At 38.9% G+C, this 18,558-nt stretch overlaps 1 long non-coding RNA gene and 2 gene segments (V, D, J or C); all 3 read left to right on the top strand.

Annotated features, from left to right (window-relative positions):
• Positions 1 to 4,686: 4,686 nt before the first annotated feature.
• On the top strand, positions 4,687 to 5,618 carry LOC120548906 (the record flags this gene model as incomplete). The annotated part of the segment is given in 2 exon segments: positions 4,687 to 5,077; positions 5,278 to 5,618. Coding segments are annotated over 2 exon segments (390 nt in total), but the record flags the coding sequence as incomplete, so codon positions are not given.
• Positions 5,619 to 5,686: 68 nt separating this feature from the next.
• On the top strand, positions 5,687 to 7,905 carry LOC120549808. The gene is made up of 3 exons (XR_005637437.1): positions 5,687 to 6,440; positions 6,631 to 7,267; positions 7,447 to 7,905. It is a non-coding gene; the product is annotated as an uncharacterized LOC120549808 (long non-coding RNA).
• Positions 7,906 to 16,643: 8,738 nt separating this feature from the next.
• Positions 16,644 to 17,552, top strand: LOC120549807. The segment is given in 2 exon segments: positions 16,644 to 16,697; positions 16,877 to 17,552. Coding segments are annotated over 2 exon segments (417 nt in total).
• Positions 17,553 to 18,558: the final 1,006 nt, after the last annotated feature.

Genomic DNA, 18,558 nt, shown 5'->3' on the forward strand with positions numbered 1-18,558 from the left:
ACACATGAAGCACTAGGAAATATGATGTAGCAGGTTACAGAGGAGGGCATTAATAAAAGAGTCTAGTGAACTGTTCTGTGTTCATTCAGACAGACAGGAGGACAACATGCCAACATTATTCCTTTTCTCTTGGCTCATTGGTAATCATTTTTATAACTCAGGAATACCACTTGATCTAAAGTTTCTATGTGGTTCATTCATTTTCTTTCCCTCTGTCTTCCTTTCTCGAGGGTTTGTCTGGGTGATGAAGTCTACCAAACTCCTCCTGAACTTCTGCAGAAGACCTGGAGACAAAGTCGAGCTGGTCTGCAGCCATGAAAGGACCGACTACACAGTCATGCAGTGGTACCAGAAATCCGCTGGAGACCGAGCTCTGAAACGCATTGGACATGTGTATTACAGCAACATAGAGCAGGAGAAGTCTTTCAAAGAGCATTTTAACATCACTGGAGATATGAGTGGAGACGGAGCAAAGAACGGCTCTCTGGTTATATACAACCTGAAGGCCCCTGAGCACAGTGCGGTGTACTACTGTGCAGCTAGCAGGGCACACTGACTGAACATCCCCTCTCTGTTAGACAAAAACTCTCAACCAACTTTGATCAACATGTATGGTTTTGGATAAGAACCCCTCCCAGCCAGCTGCTCTTGATTCGCGCCATCGTCTGTCAGACATTATACAGTGATGCCGTTTCATCTTCACTTCCTTTTCCGTTTCAGTAGAGGCCTCAGTTGGATCTCCATCGCTTCACAGGACCCAGGTTGATATTACTGTCAGCGACTTACACCTCTAAAACTCTAGGATACATAGCACGGAAAAGTAATCCAAAAAGGCGTTTGAGTACGATTTTGAGCAAGTCAAAATGATTCGTTTTCTTTTTTCTGTTGCCTATCAGGTAATGACTTAAATACAATTAGATCCTAGTGTATGAACGTGGAAATGAATAATCTATCACAATAAATATCGTTATTTCTTTCTCTGCCTAGGTGTGTGTCTGGGTCTTGATGTCCGGCAGTCTCCCTCTGATCTCATCACCAAATCTGGAGACAAAGTGGAGATATTCTGCAGCCATGATAAAACTGACTACAGGGTGATGCTCTGGTACCAGCGCTCACCTGGAGACACGGCTATAAAACTCATTGGATATTTGAACTACAAAGCTGCCACAAAGGAAGAGCCATATAAAGAACATTTTAATATGTCTGGAGATTTGGGCGTTAATACAGTAAAAAACGCCTCTCTAATCATCCAAGTGGTTGGACCTGAGCAGGGTGCAGTGTACTACTGTTCAGCTAGCAAAGCACGCTGACAAATATCCCCTCTGAACCTAACAAAAACTCCACACAGTTCTTCATCATCAGTGGTTTTGAATAAGACAAGCTCCCAGACACCTGCTACTGTGGTTGTATTTTGGTTTGATGCAATCAGACCGACATTAACTAATGTGACTGTTTATATCTCATCGCTTCAGTCTAATTCAACAAGGCACGTTATTTAAGCACAATTTATATATTCCACCAGTAGTCACACAAACACTTTCTCATCACTACTTTATTTATATGAAAATGCATCAAGGTGCACGCGGGCATAAATACTGTATTTCATAATCCTATAGGGGCTGTGCTTTCTAAATAACCATAATCTCTTAAACACTAGGGGTGTAAATACACGTTTTCTCACAGAAATTATATTGATTCTTCTTCAACGATATTTATTGATATCACAAAGTCTGCCAAGATATGATTTGATTTAATTCAGGGGCTCGCAACCGATAACGAGACAATAAGCCCATTTAACACAATCAGTTACATTTATATAGGTATATTTACAAAAGCAACTAAAATATGATTTGACTATTTTATTACTAAGCTCTTCCAGATATTTAAATTAAAGACAAAATATCTCTTTTAATAAAAAGAATATAAAGTGGCAATTTCAAAATAAAGGGTGCATCTTAAAGATGATGATATGTATCAATATTTTCACTTTGTATCGGTATTGGATTGTTGAGGATTGAATCCATATATTGATCTAGATCGATGCATCGTTACACCCCCATTAAAAAACACAAGGATGCAGATAGTCAGCCCAAGTTTATTTTGATCCATCTCATTGTTGGTTTTGTAGCTCGTCAATAAATCGGTTTTACATTACAGTGTGTAGATTAGAACAGTGTTAATACAGTGCCATAGTTCACAGAAATATTAAACATGATTCTTAACTTCATTTACTTTGAAGTAGAGCAATATAATGGATATTAAATCGATATCGTGATATGAGACTAGATATCGTTTGCCTTTACCCACTTAGTCATTATATCCACATTACTGATGATTATTTATCAAAAATCTCATTGTGTAAATATTTTGTGAAAGCACCGATAGTCAACACTACAATATCGTTATCGAGGTATTTGTTTGAAAATATCGTGATATTTGATTTTCTCCATATCGCCCAGTCGTAGTACATACAGGATTTATGTTTGGTTTAAACTAGTGCTGTCAGTTAAACGCGTTATTAACAGCGTTAACGCAAACCCATTTTTTTTAATCGCGAGATTAACGTTCTTTTTGGCCTAGCAAACTTTGTAGTTTTTTTCGAATGCTGTTGCAACAACTAGTAACGTTACAAAAACTACAACGCCACACCGGATCTAGCTAGACCGGAAACTAAACAACAGGCACGCCGCACACACTTGTTTGGGCTCGCGAGCCAGACAAAGAGTAGCAGGCCAACGTTACGTTTTAAGTGGATGGCGAGGGCGAGACGCCGAAATGGATGCCAATAAGATTCTGAATGGAAAGTGTACTTTTAAAACGTTGTCGAGGGGGACAGTAGTTTCACGTATACACAGCCAGTACTCCACGTGTCTCCAAATGTCCTGCTGTGGCATCTGGTTTTGGACCATTTTGTTCATACTGTATAAGCAAAGTGTTAGTGTTACATCTCCGTTACATTAGGTACTTGGAGGAGCATTGTGCAATAATTACAGATTCACACATTTTTCTTTTGTTTACAGTATATAAATACTAAACAATTACAAATCTTAAAGTCAAGTTCATAAAGTAACTTTCTTTGCATTCATTTGATTCCCAATGAAGATGCACTGGTAAGAATTGCTTTCCATTGTCAATATGTACTTAAAAACAGTTCTGAAATGCAAAATAAAATTTTATTCATGTGATAAAACATGCAATAATCACGATTAACTATAGAAATTTGGCAATTAATCACGATTAAATTTTTTTATCATTTGACAGCCCTAGTTTAAACAGTATGGACAGAAATGACTGACTGGAGCCGTCATAAATGACTGTAAATGATGATTTTCATTCACTTAATGTAAAGTTAACGCATTGTCAGGGGATAGGCGGCACAATTATTCACAAATTTATCAAAATCGCAATATGGACTAGTGCAATATCCAATTCACAGAGGCGATATTTGTTAAAGGCAAAATGTGTGTCAAGCCATTCTGAATGAATTATTGTGGTGCTGCGAGACGTTCCGGCCTACAAATCCTATCCTACAGACTACAGAAAACATCTTTGTTTGGTACAGATCCTCGCCAAAAAATAAATAAAAAAAAATCACACTATAATATATATATATTTTTTTAAGATTAATATTAGTCAATGAAAATGAGAATAATGATACAAACACGATCATTCCCTTCATGCTAATCATATTATGATCGTAATATCAGTCAAAAAATTTTTTTATTACATTTATATCAGCATTTATATCAAAAACTAGAGGCTTTCAAACATCAACATGTCATTTATTAATATGTATTTGTGTCTAAAATGACATATACGTTTTTTTCTATTCTATTTTGCCTGGAACGCTTCCAACACGCTTGTATGTCGCGTGGAAAAAAATAGGTGTGGTATTATTTCTAGCAGGCACCGGTTTTTGCCCGCGCTGAGACGTGTGTGTCCACGCAGGCAGTGTGTAAGCTCTAACCTGTTAACATGGGAGCCGAAATATAAACGGATACACCGCCATGGGCGTACCTGCCACGATGCATCCAGTGTGTAACGCCTGGGTTTCAGGGTTCATTTCAGGTCTCATCATAATTGTTTCCTGTCATAAGGTGGCAGCACAGTATGTCAGTGTGTGGTGTGGTGTGTAGTGTGAGTTCAGGAGGAGGACAATGCATTATCACCCCACCCAGACTAAAAAAGTTGGATTTCCTGATGGGAGGGTTTACCCAGCAATATTCAGTAGAACTGCAGTAATGAAAACACAGTACGGATAACAAGGTTCTAAAATTCAGTCTTTAAACACAACAAGATGACGTGTATCTTCTCGCATAGCCCTTAATGTCATACTGGTTTCAGGTAATGTAACGCTTTTTTCTTGTTCTTTTACTTGTATGAAGACTCACACTCATATACAAATGTGCTTTTCTGTTGGTGCTTTTTCCACAGGTTCCTCTCTCAGTGACAGAGTCCACCAGACTCCAGCTCATGTGTTCAACAAACCCAAAGAAACGGCCCAAAATCAACTGTTCACACAGTATTGACAGCTACAACCAAATCCTCTGGTACAAGCAATCAAACAGACAACTGCAGTTCCTGGGATACATGTTTTCAACCAGTGGAAACCCAGAGGCTGGCCTGGGTGTGAAGATAGAAGGGAGTGCAGAAAAAAGACCAAAACTCCATATAACAATAGAAGAACTCAGCCTGAGCAGCAGTGCAGTGTACTTCTGTGCTGCTAGGTGACACAGTGCTACATATCACTGCTCCTCAGTACAAAAACCTCCTCACAGCTGTGTTCCTTCCTCAGTATATCATTACTCAGATCTGTATGCTGAGCCAGTGGTGTGTAAAAGCTAGTTACCATGAGTTATATACACAATGACACCACCCACCTAAAGACCTGGGAGGGTTTACTCAAAGAGGAGGCTGGAAATACTCAGTTAGTACAACTGCTTCATTCATTGCGACACCAAATTGATGTTCCTATTTTGAAATTTGTATTCAATATCACCAAACATTCAGAAAAACACGATAGTCAAAATGATCATCATATTCCTTTGTATTACTCTTAGATCTATTCTGGTTTCAGGTAACGTACTCACGATTGTTTAAAAAGACATTTTCATTCAAGTTCTCAATTTGTAAAGATTTGCTTGTGTACAGCCAGTCTTGTATACTGGTGCTTCAGACGTGTTTATAGTTTTAAAAATATTCTGTTTTTCAATTTACAAGTGTTAATGCTCATGCTCATGTATTTGGTCTGATGCTTTGTTCATCCTTTTTCCACAGGTTCCTCTCTCAGTGACAACGTCCACCAGACTCCAGCTGACACGTTCAAGAAACCCAGTGAACCTGCAACAATTAACTGTTCACACAGTATTCCCAACTATGATCGAGTCCTCTGGTACAAGCAGTCAAAGAACAAAAAACTGCAGTTCCTGGGATACATGTATAAAAATAATGGGAACCCAGAGGCTGGACTGGGTGTAAAAATGGATGGGAGTGCAGATAAAGACCAGACCTGCACATTAACAATAGAAGAACTCAGCCTGAGCAGCAGTGCAGTGTACTTCTGTGCTGCTAGTTTACACAGTGCTACATATCACTGCTCCTCAGTACAAAAACCTCCTTATTACACAATCTCTTATCTCTGTACTACAGCTCCTCACAGCTCCTCACACCTGTCTCTCTCCCCCCCTTATTAGGTGGCAGTATATCTGGGTGTAGGGGTAGTCGATAGGGCTGGGATGATATGCCTTTGTCCAGACTCGATTCTTTGACGATATACAAGTGCCGATTCGATTTGTATTGCGAATATCATTTATTGCGGTTGTAGAAGTACTGTGGTTCCATAGTATGGAGTGTTGCGATTTTGTTTTCCTTCTTTAACAAAAGTTGAAGCATACACTTATAGAGACAATATATTCAGAGACATTTCCAAAAATAAATTGTTTCCTAAGAAGAATGCACATTGCATTGTCAGTCAGTCAGTCAGACACTTATTTCATTTGTAAAGCATTTTCTGCTTTCGGTCTGTTTTGCTGGAAACCAATGGTGAAGTCATCTTCAACGGTACCGTATAAACACAGAATATTTAGGTGAATCATAGATACAAAAAAAAAATAAGATTCTGGAGAAAAGAATCTACTTTAAAAAGCATAGCAAAATAAAAATACACGATACATACGTGAATCGTTTTTTATCCCCACCCCTAGTAGTCGACATGATGGTTAAGAATGTAAAGAGGAGGAGGGTCCACTATGACACCACCCACCTAATGACTTCATGAGGATCTGCTGACAGGAGGGTTTACTCAAACAGGAGGTTGGAAAGACAATGAATTACAGCAACAAGATTTTGATCGTGTGTATTGTTCAATATAACCAAACACTTGGAAAACAAAATGATCATCTTATTCCTCAGCATTACTTTGAACACAATTCTGGTTTCAGGTAAAATCATCAAAATCATTTCTTTTCAAGTTTTCAACAAAATCCGTTTACAAAACTCCGACACTGCTGCAATGTCAGCTGTCTTAGTGGATTTATTTTAAATGTCTTACGTTAGTCAGTTCATTCAATTCACCAGGGTTTATGCTCCTGTTGTATTTAGTCTGATGCTTTGTTGATGCTTTTTCCACAGGTTCCTCTCTCAGTGACAAAGTCTACCAGACTCCAGCTCATGTGTTCAACGAACCCAAAGAAACAGCCAAAATCAACTGTTCACACAGTATTGACAGCTACAACCGAATCCTCTGGTACAAGCAATCGGACAGACAACTGCAGTTCCTGGGATACATGTTAGCAACCAGTGGAAACCCAGAGGCTGGTCTGGGTGTGAAGATAGAAGGGAGTGCAAATAAAGACCAAAACTGCACATTAACAATTGAAGAACTCAGCCTGAGCAGCAGTGCAGTGTACTTCTGTGCTGCTAGTTTACACAGTGCTACATATCACTACTCCTCAGTACAAAAACCTCCTCACAGCTGTGTTCCTTCCTCAGTATATCATTACTCAGATCTGTATGCTGAGCCAGTGGTGTGTAAAAGCTAGTTACCATGAGTTATATACACAATGACACCACCCACCTAAAGACCTGGGAGGGTTTACTCAAAGAGGAGGCTGGAAATACTCAGTTAGTACAACTGCTTCATTCATTGCGACAACAAATTAGTGTTCCTATTTTGATCTAGATTTTCCAAAACCACCTAACACTCAGAAAAAAAACACAATGATCATCACATTCCTTTGTATTACTTGTACCTCTATTCTGGTTTCAGGTAACGTACTCACAATAGTTTGAAGAGATTTTAATTCAAGTTCTCACATTGTATATCTCGTATAGTGCTGCCGTTTCAGATGTGGTTTGCATTATTATACATTTAAAATTAGTCTGGTTTTTAATCCAGCCGTGTTGATGCTCATGTTCTATTTTGTCTGATGCATCCTTTTTCCACAGGTTCCTCTCTCAGTGACAACGTCCACCAGACTCCAGCTGATGTGTTCAACAAACCTGATGAAACGTTAGAAATCAACTGTAAACACAGCATTCAGAACTACAACCAAATCCTCTGGTACAAGCAATCGGACAGACAACTGCAGCTCCTGGGATACATGATGATAACCAGTGGAAACCCAGAGGCTGGCCTGGGTGTGAAGATAGAAGGGAGTGCAGCTAAAGACCAGACCTGCACATTAACAATTGAAAAACTCAGCCTGAGCAGCAGTGCAGTGTACTTCTGTGCTGCTTGGTTACACAGTGCTACATATCACTGCTCCTCAGTACAAAAACCTCCTCATCACACTCATTCTTTATCTCTGTATTAAAGCTCACAGTGCCTCCGTGCACCTGGAATAAGCCAGTCTAACCAATGTCTGTCTCTCTTCTGATTAAGATCCAAAATTAGAATGGGAGGTCCTTTCTGTAGAGCAATGCCTTTAACCTCCCACCTCCCATTATAAAAAGCAGCCTCAGACATTCATCAGGTCTGCTGTGGCGGCGTCTCATGTTAACAGGATCACTATTATGACTCAAGTTCTCATTACATTTGTAGTCTCGTCTCTGTGGCTTCAAGGTACAAGGCTAAAAATTAGAGGTCGACCGATAGTGGATTTTACCGATACCGATAGCTAGGTTGGGCCGTATTTGCCGATAACCGATTAATCGACTGATAGTATTTAGAATTGATACTGGATAAAAACAAACATGACACTCCAAGTAAAACAGTGCTGAACTTTATTATAAAAATAAAAAAACTGTATTGAACCATGAAAACATGCTAAATGAAATAAATATAAATATTAATATATTAATAAATAACAAATAATAACAGTTAAACTGTCGGTTTAGAACAGTAACAGACGATCTCTGACCTGGGGCCTGTTTCACAAAACCAAGATAAGGGATTAAGCCGGGATTTCCCAGTTATCCTGGATGAATTAAGCCTTGATTCGGTTTCACGAAAGCGGAGGCACATAAATCACCATGGAGATTTATTCTGTACAGCTAGCCTGCTCCTGACCAGGCTAACAGCCAGGATTTATTTAATCCTGTAGCCTTTTCTGATCACCCAGCAGTGGTTTTACCCTATTGTTATCAGCCTGGATTAAAATACAACAGGTGCATATTGCTGTTCATTTAAGTACTGTTATTATTTAAAGTTGTGACCATTATTTTTATAATTATTCATGTGACATTATTACTGTTATATTGCTGTATGAAGACTGATGTTCATATTGTTGTTAGAAGTTTAATTAATATATTATGGCAGTTGTTGAGATAATTAGAAAAGGCTGATCAAATTTCAAATGTGTTTTAAATGAAGTCTGTTACTAAGGGCAATACATACAATGCTGTACATTTCTATAGTTGACCAATGCACCTTGAATTATTTTGGTTGATTCATTTTTTTTTTTTTATTCTTTAACAATAAGTATCATGTTTGTTCCACTTCCATGTACATTGTATTTGGCATTCTTAGCTAACAATATTGTGTTGTCCAGTAAACTGCAACTATAATTTGGGAGGATTGTACAATTTTAAGAACATATCCTAATTGTACAGTCCTCCCAAATTATAGTCTTAGTTCACTGGACCAGTAACTATCTAGTGATGTAGGCTACTGTGCATTCATGACAACAGGGAGAGGACACCTCAATGGTTTTTGACCTTATATTTGGGGGGAAATAACTGATGAATATCACTCTGTTCCATTCATGTTTACAGTGTGCATGGAATTTATCACTTAATTATCTTCATAGTTTCTAGATTTTAGAGTCTAAGTTCTTTAGTGTCTTTATTTTCTATGTCCATATATACAGGGAGCAAGGCATATCATATGTAGAGAAGGAAACTCGTCCTCTATCAAATAAAAAAAAACGCGAAAAAGCGTGGCAGACAATAGCGACAGACTGAATGATAGTCAAAAATATACATTTATGAACTACTGCTCTTAACTGAAACCATTCAATAAGTCACTGTCATTGGGAAAAACGAACAGTTGTACACTTTGCATTAAACGCGAGCAGTGGAAGTTAATATGACTTAGGACATTTATATTTTAGCCCATGAGAGAGAGAGGGAGAAACAGAGTGAAAGAGATATTTACGCATCATATTTCTAGCCGTTGTAGAAAATTGATCTTTGTGGTAAATTTCCTGAGTAACATTATCTTCTGCTTACTTTTAAGGCAAAGAGTACAACTGTTAATTTGCGAAATGATTAGTAGCCTAATCCTTGAATGGTATGATTATGACGGTTTCAATTCAGAGCAGTTGTCAGTTAATGTATATATTTAGGCTACAATTACGCATTCAGTCGGTCCGCAATCGTTCTGCCACGCTTTCTCGCGTTTTCATTACAGCGGCCGTTTTTTTTCTTTTTATACAAATGTATTTCATGATATCATACTTCCATAAGAAGCTGCTGCTCACTCTGTATAAACTATGTACAATGCGTAGTCTCCATTTTGGCATCAGTAAATTTGTGATCGAATTCGCCGTCTTTTGAGGAAAGCGCGGACGCGCATCTATCAATTACTTCAGCCTGGCTCAACCTAGTCGCTCCTCCTCAGCCTGGCTCGGCCTTTGTGAAACGCACCAAGCCAGGATGCACAGATTAGACTAGGTCAAGCCCCGATTTATCAGTTATCCTGGATTTATATATTCTGCTTTTTGTGAAACAGGCCCCTGGAGGGATCTATCTTTCCCACTATACCTGTTGTTCTCGCTTGGATGCCCATATAAGGCGTAATGTGTGACGGACCTGCCTTCCCATTGGTTGAAAACATAAACAAAGGCATCATGGGAGATTCCCTCGTCGGTAGCACCTACTGTCTATGGATAGCACGGAGTTAGCGGCAGAAATGACCGAAAACGTGATGAATTATGGTCATCAAGTGGATAAATCTTGGATGTAACAGTTTGGATTTAATGCTCAACAACCCCGAAATAAGGCACAAGTTCCAGGCTGGATAGAAAATCACCTGTAAAGGCTAGAAAGACACTCTAGAGGCCGCTATTGTAATGAATGATGCCAGCAGGCCATCGGTATGGATTTTTGCCAATAACGATAGTTCCACCAATCAACTATCGGTGCCGATTAATCTGCAAAACCGATTAATCGGTCTACCTCTACTAAAAATTTATATTTTTGTAAAGTGAAAGAGATAGATTTATTGTTATCTAGTGTATTTACTAACATGAAAACAGGCTGATGAAGACCTATACGTGCAGTCTCAAATTCTGACTTTAAATCAGGGCTAACAAAGATTCAGTAATAGTAAAAGTTAAATTATTTGATTTTTTTTGTCTACATGCATAAAGATAAATCATTAAAGAAAATATTGACCTAATAGTTAAAATATTATGGTTTTTACACCCTGCACATTAATAATAACTTTTCAAAATGTACTAAAAGGAAAACTACTTGTATTTAATGTTGTATTTTCTCCACACAGGTCAGTGCCAGGATGTGACCCAACACCCTGAAATCAGTTGGAGTTATGTTTCCCAATCTGCAGAGATGAACTGCAGCCACAACAAAGATGTTTCTCATAACCAGATGTACTGGTACAGACAGCGTCCAGGGAGACCATGACCCTCGTTGTCTACACAGTTGTTGGTGGACAGCCAGACTACGGGGGGCTCCTCAAACCAAATATTCAGCCATCAAAAAAACTCTGAGAGCGGGTGAAAGACTTGCAGCTTGAGGACGCGCTGTGTACTTCTGTGCCGTCAGTAAACACAGTGATGTGACAAGTCTGAGCAGCTGAACAATAACTGGTTGCCAACACATTTGGTGAGTGGATTAGGAACCAAATGTTTGCTTTGATATTGTTCCAGCAGGCGGCGCTGGAGTTCCAGAAATACTCTTCAGTTCAACACATGAAGCACTAGGAAATATGATGTAGCAGGTTACAGAGGAGGGCATTAATAAAAGAGTCTAGTGAACTGTTCTGTGTTCATTCAGACAGACAGGAGGACAACATGCCAACATTATTCCTTTTCTCTTGGCTCATTGGTAATCATTTTTATAACTCAGGAATACCACTTGATCTAAAGTTTCTATGTGGTTCGTTCATTTTCTTTCCCTCTGTCTGTCTTCCTTTCTAGGAGTTTGTCTGGGTGATGAAGTCTACCAAACTCCTCCTGAACTTCTCAGAAGACCTGGAGACAAAGTCGAGCTGGTCTGCAGCCATGAAAGGAGCTACTACACACTCATGCAGTGGTACCAGAAATCTGTTGGAGACCGAGCTCTGAAACACATTGGACATGTGTATTACAGCAACATAGAGCAGGAGAAGTCTTTCAAAGAGCATTTTAACATCACTGGAGATATGAGTGGAGACGGAGCAAAGAACGGCTCTCTGGTTATATACAACCTGAAGGCCCCTGAGCACAGTGCGGTGTACTACTGTGCAGCTAGCAGGGCACACTGACTGAACATCCCCTCTCTGTTAGACAAAAACTCTCAACCAACTTTGATCAACATGTATGGTTTTGGATAAGCACCCTCCCAGCCAGCTGCTCTTGATTCGCTGCCATCGTCTGTCAGACGTTATACAGTGATGCCGTTTCATCTTCACTTCCTTTTCCGTTTCAGTAGAGGCCTCAGTTGGATCTCCATCGCTCACAGGACCCAGGTTGATATTACTGTCAGCGACTTACACCTCTAAAACTCTAGGATACATACTTCGGAAAACTAATCTATAAAAGGCGTTTGAGTAACGTATTCATTTTGAGCAAGTCAAAATGATCAGTTTTCTTTTTTTCTGTTGCCTAGCAGGTAATCACTTAAATACAATTAGATCCTACTGTATGAAAGTGGAAATGTATAACCTATCACAATAAATACGTTCTTTCTTTCTCTGCCTAGGTGTGTGTCTGGGTCTTGATGTCCGGCAGTCTCCCTCTGATCTCATCACCAAATCTGGAGACAAAGTGGAGATATTCTGCAGCCATGATAAAACTGACTACAGGGTGATGCTCTGGTACCAGCGCTCACCTGGAGACACGGCTATAAAACTCATTGGATATTTGAACTACAAAGCTGCCACAAAGGAAGAGCCATATAAAGAACATTTTAATATGTCTGGAGATTTGGGCGTTAATACAGTAAAACGCTCTCTAATCATCCAAGTGGTTGGACCTGAGCGGGGTGCAGTGTACTACTGTTCAGCTAGCAAAGCACGCTGACAAATATCCCCTCTGAACCTAACAAAAACTCCACACAGTTCTTCATCATCAGTGGTTTTGAATAAGACAAGCTCCCAGACACCTGCTACTGTGGTTGTATTTTGGTTTGATGCAATCAGACCGACATTAACTAATGTGACTGTTTATATCTTATCGCTTCAGTCTAATTCAACAAGGCACGTTATTTAAGCACAATTTATACATGTAACCAGTAGTCACACAAACACTTTCTCATCACTACTTTATTTATATGAAAATGCATCAAGGTGCATGCGGGCATAAATACTGTATTTCATAATCCTATAGGGGCTGTGCTTTCTAAATAACCATAATGTGTTAAACACTAGGGGTGTAAATCACACGTTTTCTCACAGAAATTATATTGATTCTTCTTCAACGATATTTATTGATATCACAAAGTCTGCCAAGATATGATTTGATTTAATTCAGGGGCCTGCGACCGATACGAGACAATAAGCCCATTTAACACAATCAGTTACATTTATATAGGTATATTTACAAAAAGCAACTAAGATATGATTTGACTATTTCATTACTAAGCTCTTCCAGATATTTAAATTAAAGACAAAATACTCTTTTTAATAAGAATAAATATAAAGTGGCAATTTCAAAATAAAGGTGCATCTTAAAGATGATGATATGTATCAATATTTTCACTTTGTATCGGTATTGGATTGTTGAGGATTGAATCCATATATTGATCTAGATCGATGCATCGTTTCCAAATAAAAAACACATGGATGCAGACTGTCAGCCCAAGTTTATTTTGATCCATCTCATTGTTGGTTTTGTAGCTCGTCAATAAATCGGTTTCACATTACAGTGTGTAGATTAGAACAGTGTTAATACAGTGCCATAGTTCACAGAAATATTAAACATGATTCTTAACTTCATTTACTTTGAAGTACAGCAATATAATGGATATTAAATCGATATCGTGATATGAGACTAGATATCGTCTTCGATTTTGGATATCGTAATATGGCATAATTGTTGTCTTTTCCTGGTTTTAAAGGCTGCATTACCGTAAAGTGATGTCATTTCCTCAACTTACCAGACTGTTGTAACTGTTCCATTATCTGCCTTTACCCACTTAGTCATTATATCCACATTACTGATGATTATTTATCAAAAATCTCATTGTGTAAATATTTTGTGAAAGCACCGATAGTCAACTCTACAATATCGTTATCGAGGTATTTGGTCAAAAATATCGTGATATTTGATTTTCTCCATATCGCCCAGTCGTAGTACATACAGGATTTATGTTTGGTTTAAACTAGTGCTGTCAGTTAAACGCGTTATTAACGGCGTTAACGCAAACCCATTTTAACGGCGTCAATTTTTTTTATCACGAGATTAACGTTCTTTTTGGCCTAGCAAACTTTGTAGTTTTTTTTCGAATGCTGTTGCAACAACTAGTAACATTAGAAAAACTATAACACCACACCGGATCTAGCTAGACCGGAAACTAAACAACAGGCACGCCGCACACACTTGTTTGGGCTCGCGAGCCGGCCAAAGAGTAGCAGGCCAACGTTACGTTTTGAGTGGATGGCGAGACGCCAAAATGGATGCCAATAAGATTCTGAATGGAAAGTGTACTTTTAAAACGTTGTCGAGGGGGACAGTAGTTTCACGTATACACAGCCTGTACTCCACGGAGAAAGCAGCCACACTGGAACTGCTGCAGAGTTCAAACTGTCTCATCAACCGGTGATCACTGGACGTCAGTGAGTAATCAAATTATTTACATAGGAGTTACTGCACACTATATTGACTATGTATATCAGCATACGGGTTTAGGACTGTGTTGTTTGTATCGGGGTTTTTTTTGGACTGTTTTTGTCATTTGGGACATTGTCCACCCCCTTTTCTGTCCAGGAGAATTGTTACATTCCTTATTAGAAAAATGTAAAGGTCACAAATGTCCTGCTGTGGCATCTGGTTTTGGACCATTTTGTTCATACTGTATAAGCAAAGTGTTAGTGTTACATCTCCGTTACATTAGGTACTTCGAGGAATTGTGCAATAATGACAGATTCACACATTTTTCTTTTGTTTACAGTATATAAATACTAAACAATTACAAATCTTAAAGTCAAGTTCATAAAGTAACTTTCTTTGCATTCATTTGATTCCCAATGAAGATGCACTGGTAAGAATTGCTTTCCATTGTCTATATGTACTTAAAAACAGTTCTGAAATGCAAAATAAAATTTTATTCATGTGATAAAACATGCAATAATCAATAACAACTATAGAAATTTGGCAATTAATCACGATTACATTTTTTATCATTTGACAGCCCTAGTTTAAACAGTATGGACAGAAATGACTGACTGGAGCCGTCATAAATGATTGTAAATGATGATTTTCATTCACTTAATGTAAAGTTAACGCATTGTCAGGGATAGGGCTGCACAATTAATCACAAATTTATCAAAATCGCATATGGACTAGTGCAATATCCAATTCACAGAGGGGCCGATATTTGTTAAAGGCAAAATGTGTGTCAAGCCATTCTGAATGAAGTATTGTGGTGCTGCAGAGACGCTCCGCCTACAAATCCTATCCTACAGACTACAGAAAACATCTTTGTTTGGTACAGATCCTCGCAAAAAAAAAAAATCACACTATAATATATATATATTTTTTTAAGATTAATATTAGTCAATGGAAATGAGAATAATGATACAAACACAATCATTCCCTTCAATATCGTAATCATATTATGATCGTAATATCAGTCAAAAACATTTTTATTACATTTATATCAGCATTTATATCAGAAACCAGAGGCTTTCAAACATCAACATGTCATTTATTAATATGTATTTGTGTCTAAATGACATAGTACGCGAGCTACTGAGACGCAGGCGCGTGTCACGCAGGCAGTGTGTAAGCTCTAACCTGTTAACATGGGAGCCCAAATATAAACGGACACGCCACGATGCATCCAGTGTGTAACGCCTGGGTTTCAGGGTTCATTTCAGGTCTCTGTCATACTGTTTCCTGTCATAAGGTGGCAGCACAGTATGTCAGTGTGTGGTGTGGTGTGTAGTGTGAGTTCAGGAGGAGGACAATGCATTATCACCCCAACCAGACTAAAAAAGTTGGATTTCCTGATGGGAGGGTTTACCCAGCACAAACTGCAGTAGACTGCAGTAAAAATACACGACTAACAAAAGGTTCTAAAATTCAGTCTTTAAACACAACAAGATGATCGTAGTCTTCTGCATAGCCCTTAATGTCATACTGGTTTCAGGTAATGTACGTTTTTTTTTGTTCTTTTACTTGTATGAAGACTCACACTCATATACAAATGTGCTTTTCTGTTGGTGCTTTTTCCACAGGTTCCTCTCTCAGTGACAGAGTCTACCAGACTCCAGCTCATGTGTTCAAAAACCCAAAGAAATGGCGCAAAATCAACTGTTCACACAGTATTGACAGCTACAACCAAATCCTCTGGTACAAGCAATCAAACAGACAACTGCAGTTCCTGGGATACATGTTTTCAACCAGTGGAAACCCAGAGGCTGGCCTGGGCGTGAAGATAGAAGGGAGTGCAAAAAAGACCAAAACTGCACATTAACAATAGAAGAACTCAGCCTGAGCAGCAGTGCAGTGTACTTCTGTGCTGCTAGGTGACACAGTGCTACATATCACTGCTCCTCAGTACAAAACCTCCCTACAGCTGTGTTCCTTCCTCAGTATATCATTACTCAGATCTGTATGCTGAGCCTGTGGTGTGTAAAAAGCTAGTTACCATGAGTTATATATCACAATGACCCACCCACCTAAAGACCTGGGAGGGTTTACTCAAAGAGGAGGCTGGAAATACTCAGTTAGTACAACTGCTTCATTCATTCGCGACAAAAAATTAGTGTCCCTATTTTGATCTAGATTTTTCCAAAACCACCTAACACTCAGAAAAAAACACAATGATCATCACATTCCTTTGTATTACTTGTACCTCTATTCTGGTTTCAGGTAACGACTCACAATAGTTTGAAGAGATTTTATTTCAAGTTCTCATATTGTATATCGCGTATAGTGCTGCTGTTTCAGATGTGGTTTGCATTATTATACATTTAAAAATTAGTCTGGTTTTTAATCCAGCCGTGTTGATGCTCATGTTCTATTTTGTCTGATGCATCCTTTTTCCACAGGTTCCTCTCTCAGTGACAACGTCCACCAGACTCCAGATGATGTGTTCAACAAACCTGATGAAACGTTAGAAATCAACTGTACACACAGCATTCAGAACTACAACCAAATCCTCTGGTACAAGCAATCGGACAGACAACTGCAGTTCCTGGGATACATGTTTACAACCAGTGGAAACCCAGAGGCTGGCCTGGGTGTGAAGATAGAAGGGAGTGCAAATAAAGACCAAAACTGCACATTAACAATTGAAAAACTCAGCCTGAGCAGCAGTGCAGTGTACTTCTGTGCTGCTTGGTTACACAGTGCTACATATCACTGCTCCTCAGTACAAAAACCTCCTCATCACACTCATTCTTTATCTCTGTATTAAAGCTCACAGTGCCTCCGTGCACCTGGAATAAGCCAGTCTAACCAATGTCTGTCTCTCTTCTGATTAAGATCCAAAATTAGAATGGGAGGTCCTTTCTGTAGAGCAATGCCTTTAACCTCCCACCTCCCATTATAAAAGCAGCCTCAGACATTCATCAGGTCTGCTGTGGCGGCGTCTCATGTTAACAGGATCACTATTATGACTCAAGTTCTCATTACATTTGTAGTCTCGTCTCTGTGGCTTCAAGGTACAAGGCTAAAAATTAGAGGTCGACCGATAGTGGATTTTACCGATAAGTACAAGTTCCAGGCTGGATAGAAAATCACCTGTAAAGGCTAGAAAGACACTCTAGAGGCCGCTATTGTAATGAATGATGCCAGCAGGCCATCGGTATGGATTTTTGCCAATAACGATAGTTCCACCAATCAACTATCGGTGCCGATTAATCTGCAAAACCGATTAATCGGTCTACCTCTACTAAAAATTAATATTTTTGTAAAGTGAAAGAGATAGATTTATTGTTATCTAGTGTATTTACTAACATGAAAACAGGCTGATGAAGACCTATACGTGCAGTCTCAAATTCTGACTTTAAATCAGGGCTAACAAAGATTCAGTAATAGTAAAAGTAAAATTATTTGATTTTTTTTGTCTACATGCATGAAGATAAATCATTAAAGAAAATATTGACCTAATAGTTAAAATATTATGGTTTTTACACCCTGCACATTAATGATAACTTTTCAAAATGTACTAAAAGGAAAACTACTTGTATTTAATGTTGTATTTTCTCCACACAGGTCAGTGCCAGGATGTGACCCAACACCCTGAAATCAGTTGGAGTTATGTTTCCCAATCTGCAGAGATGAACTGCAGCCACAACAAAGATATTTCTCATAACCAGATGTACTGGTACAGACAGCGTCCAGGGGAGACCATGACCCTCGTTGTCTACACAGTTGTTGGTGTACAGCCAGACTACGGGGGGGCTCCTCAAACCAAATATTCAGCCATCAAAGAAAACACTGAGAGCGGGGCCTTTACTGTGAAAGACTTGCAGCTTGAGGACAGCGCTGTGTACTTCTGTGCCGTCAGTAAACACAGTGATGTGACAAGTCTGAGCAGCTGAACAATAACTGGTTGCCAACACATTTGGTGAGTGGATTAGGAACCAAATGTTTGCTTTGATATCGTTCCAGCAGGCGGCGCTGGAGTTCCAGAAATACTCTTCAGTTCAACACATGAAGCACTAGGAAATATGATGTAGCAGGTTACAGAGGAGGGCATTAATAAAAGAGTCTAGTGAACTGTTGG

This window comes from Perca fluviatilis, chromosome 20 (assembly GCF_010015445.1).
Source record: "Perca fluviatilis chromosome 20, GENO_Pfluv_1.0, whole genome shotgun sequence".
Taxonomy (NCBI): domain Eukaryota; kingdom Metazoa; phylum Chordata; class Actinopteri; order Perciformes; family Percidae; genus Perca; species Perca fluviatilis.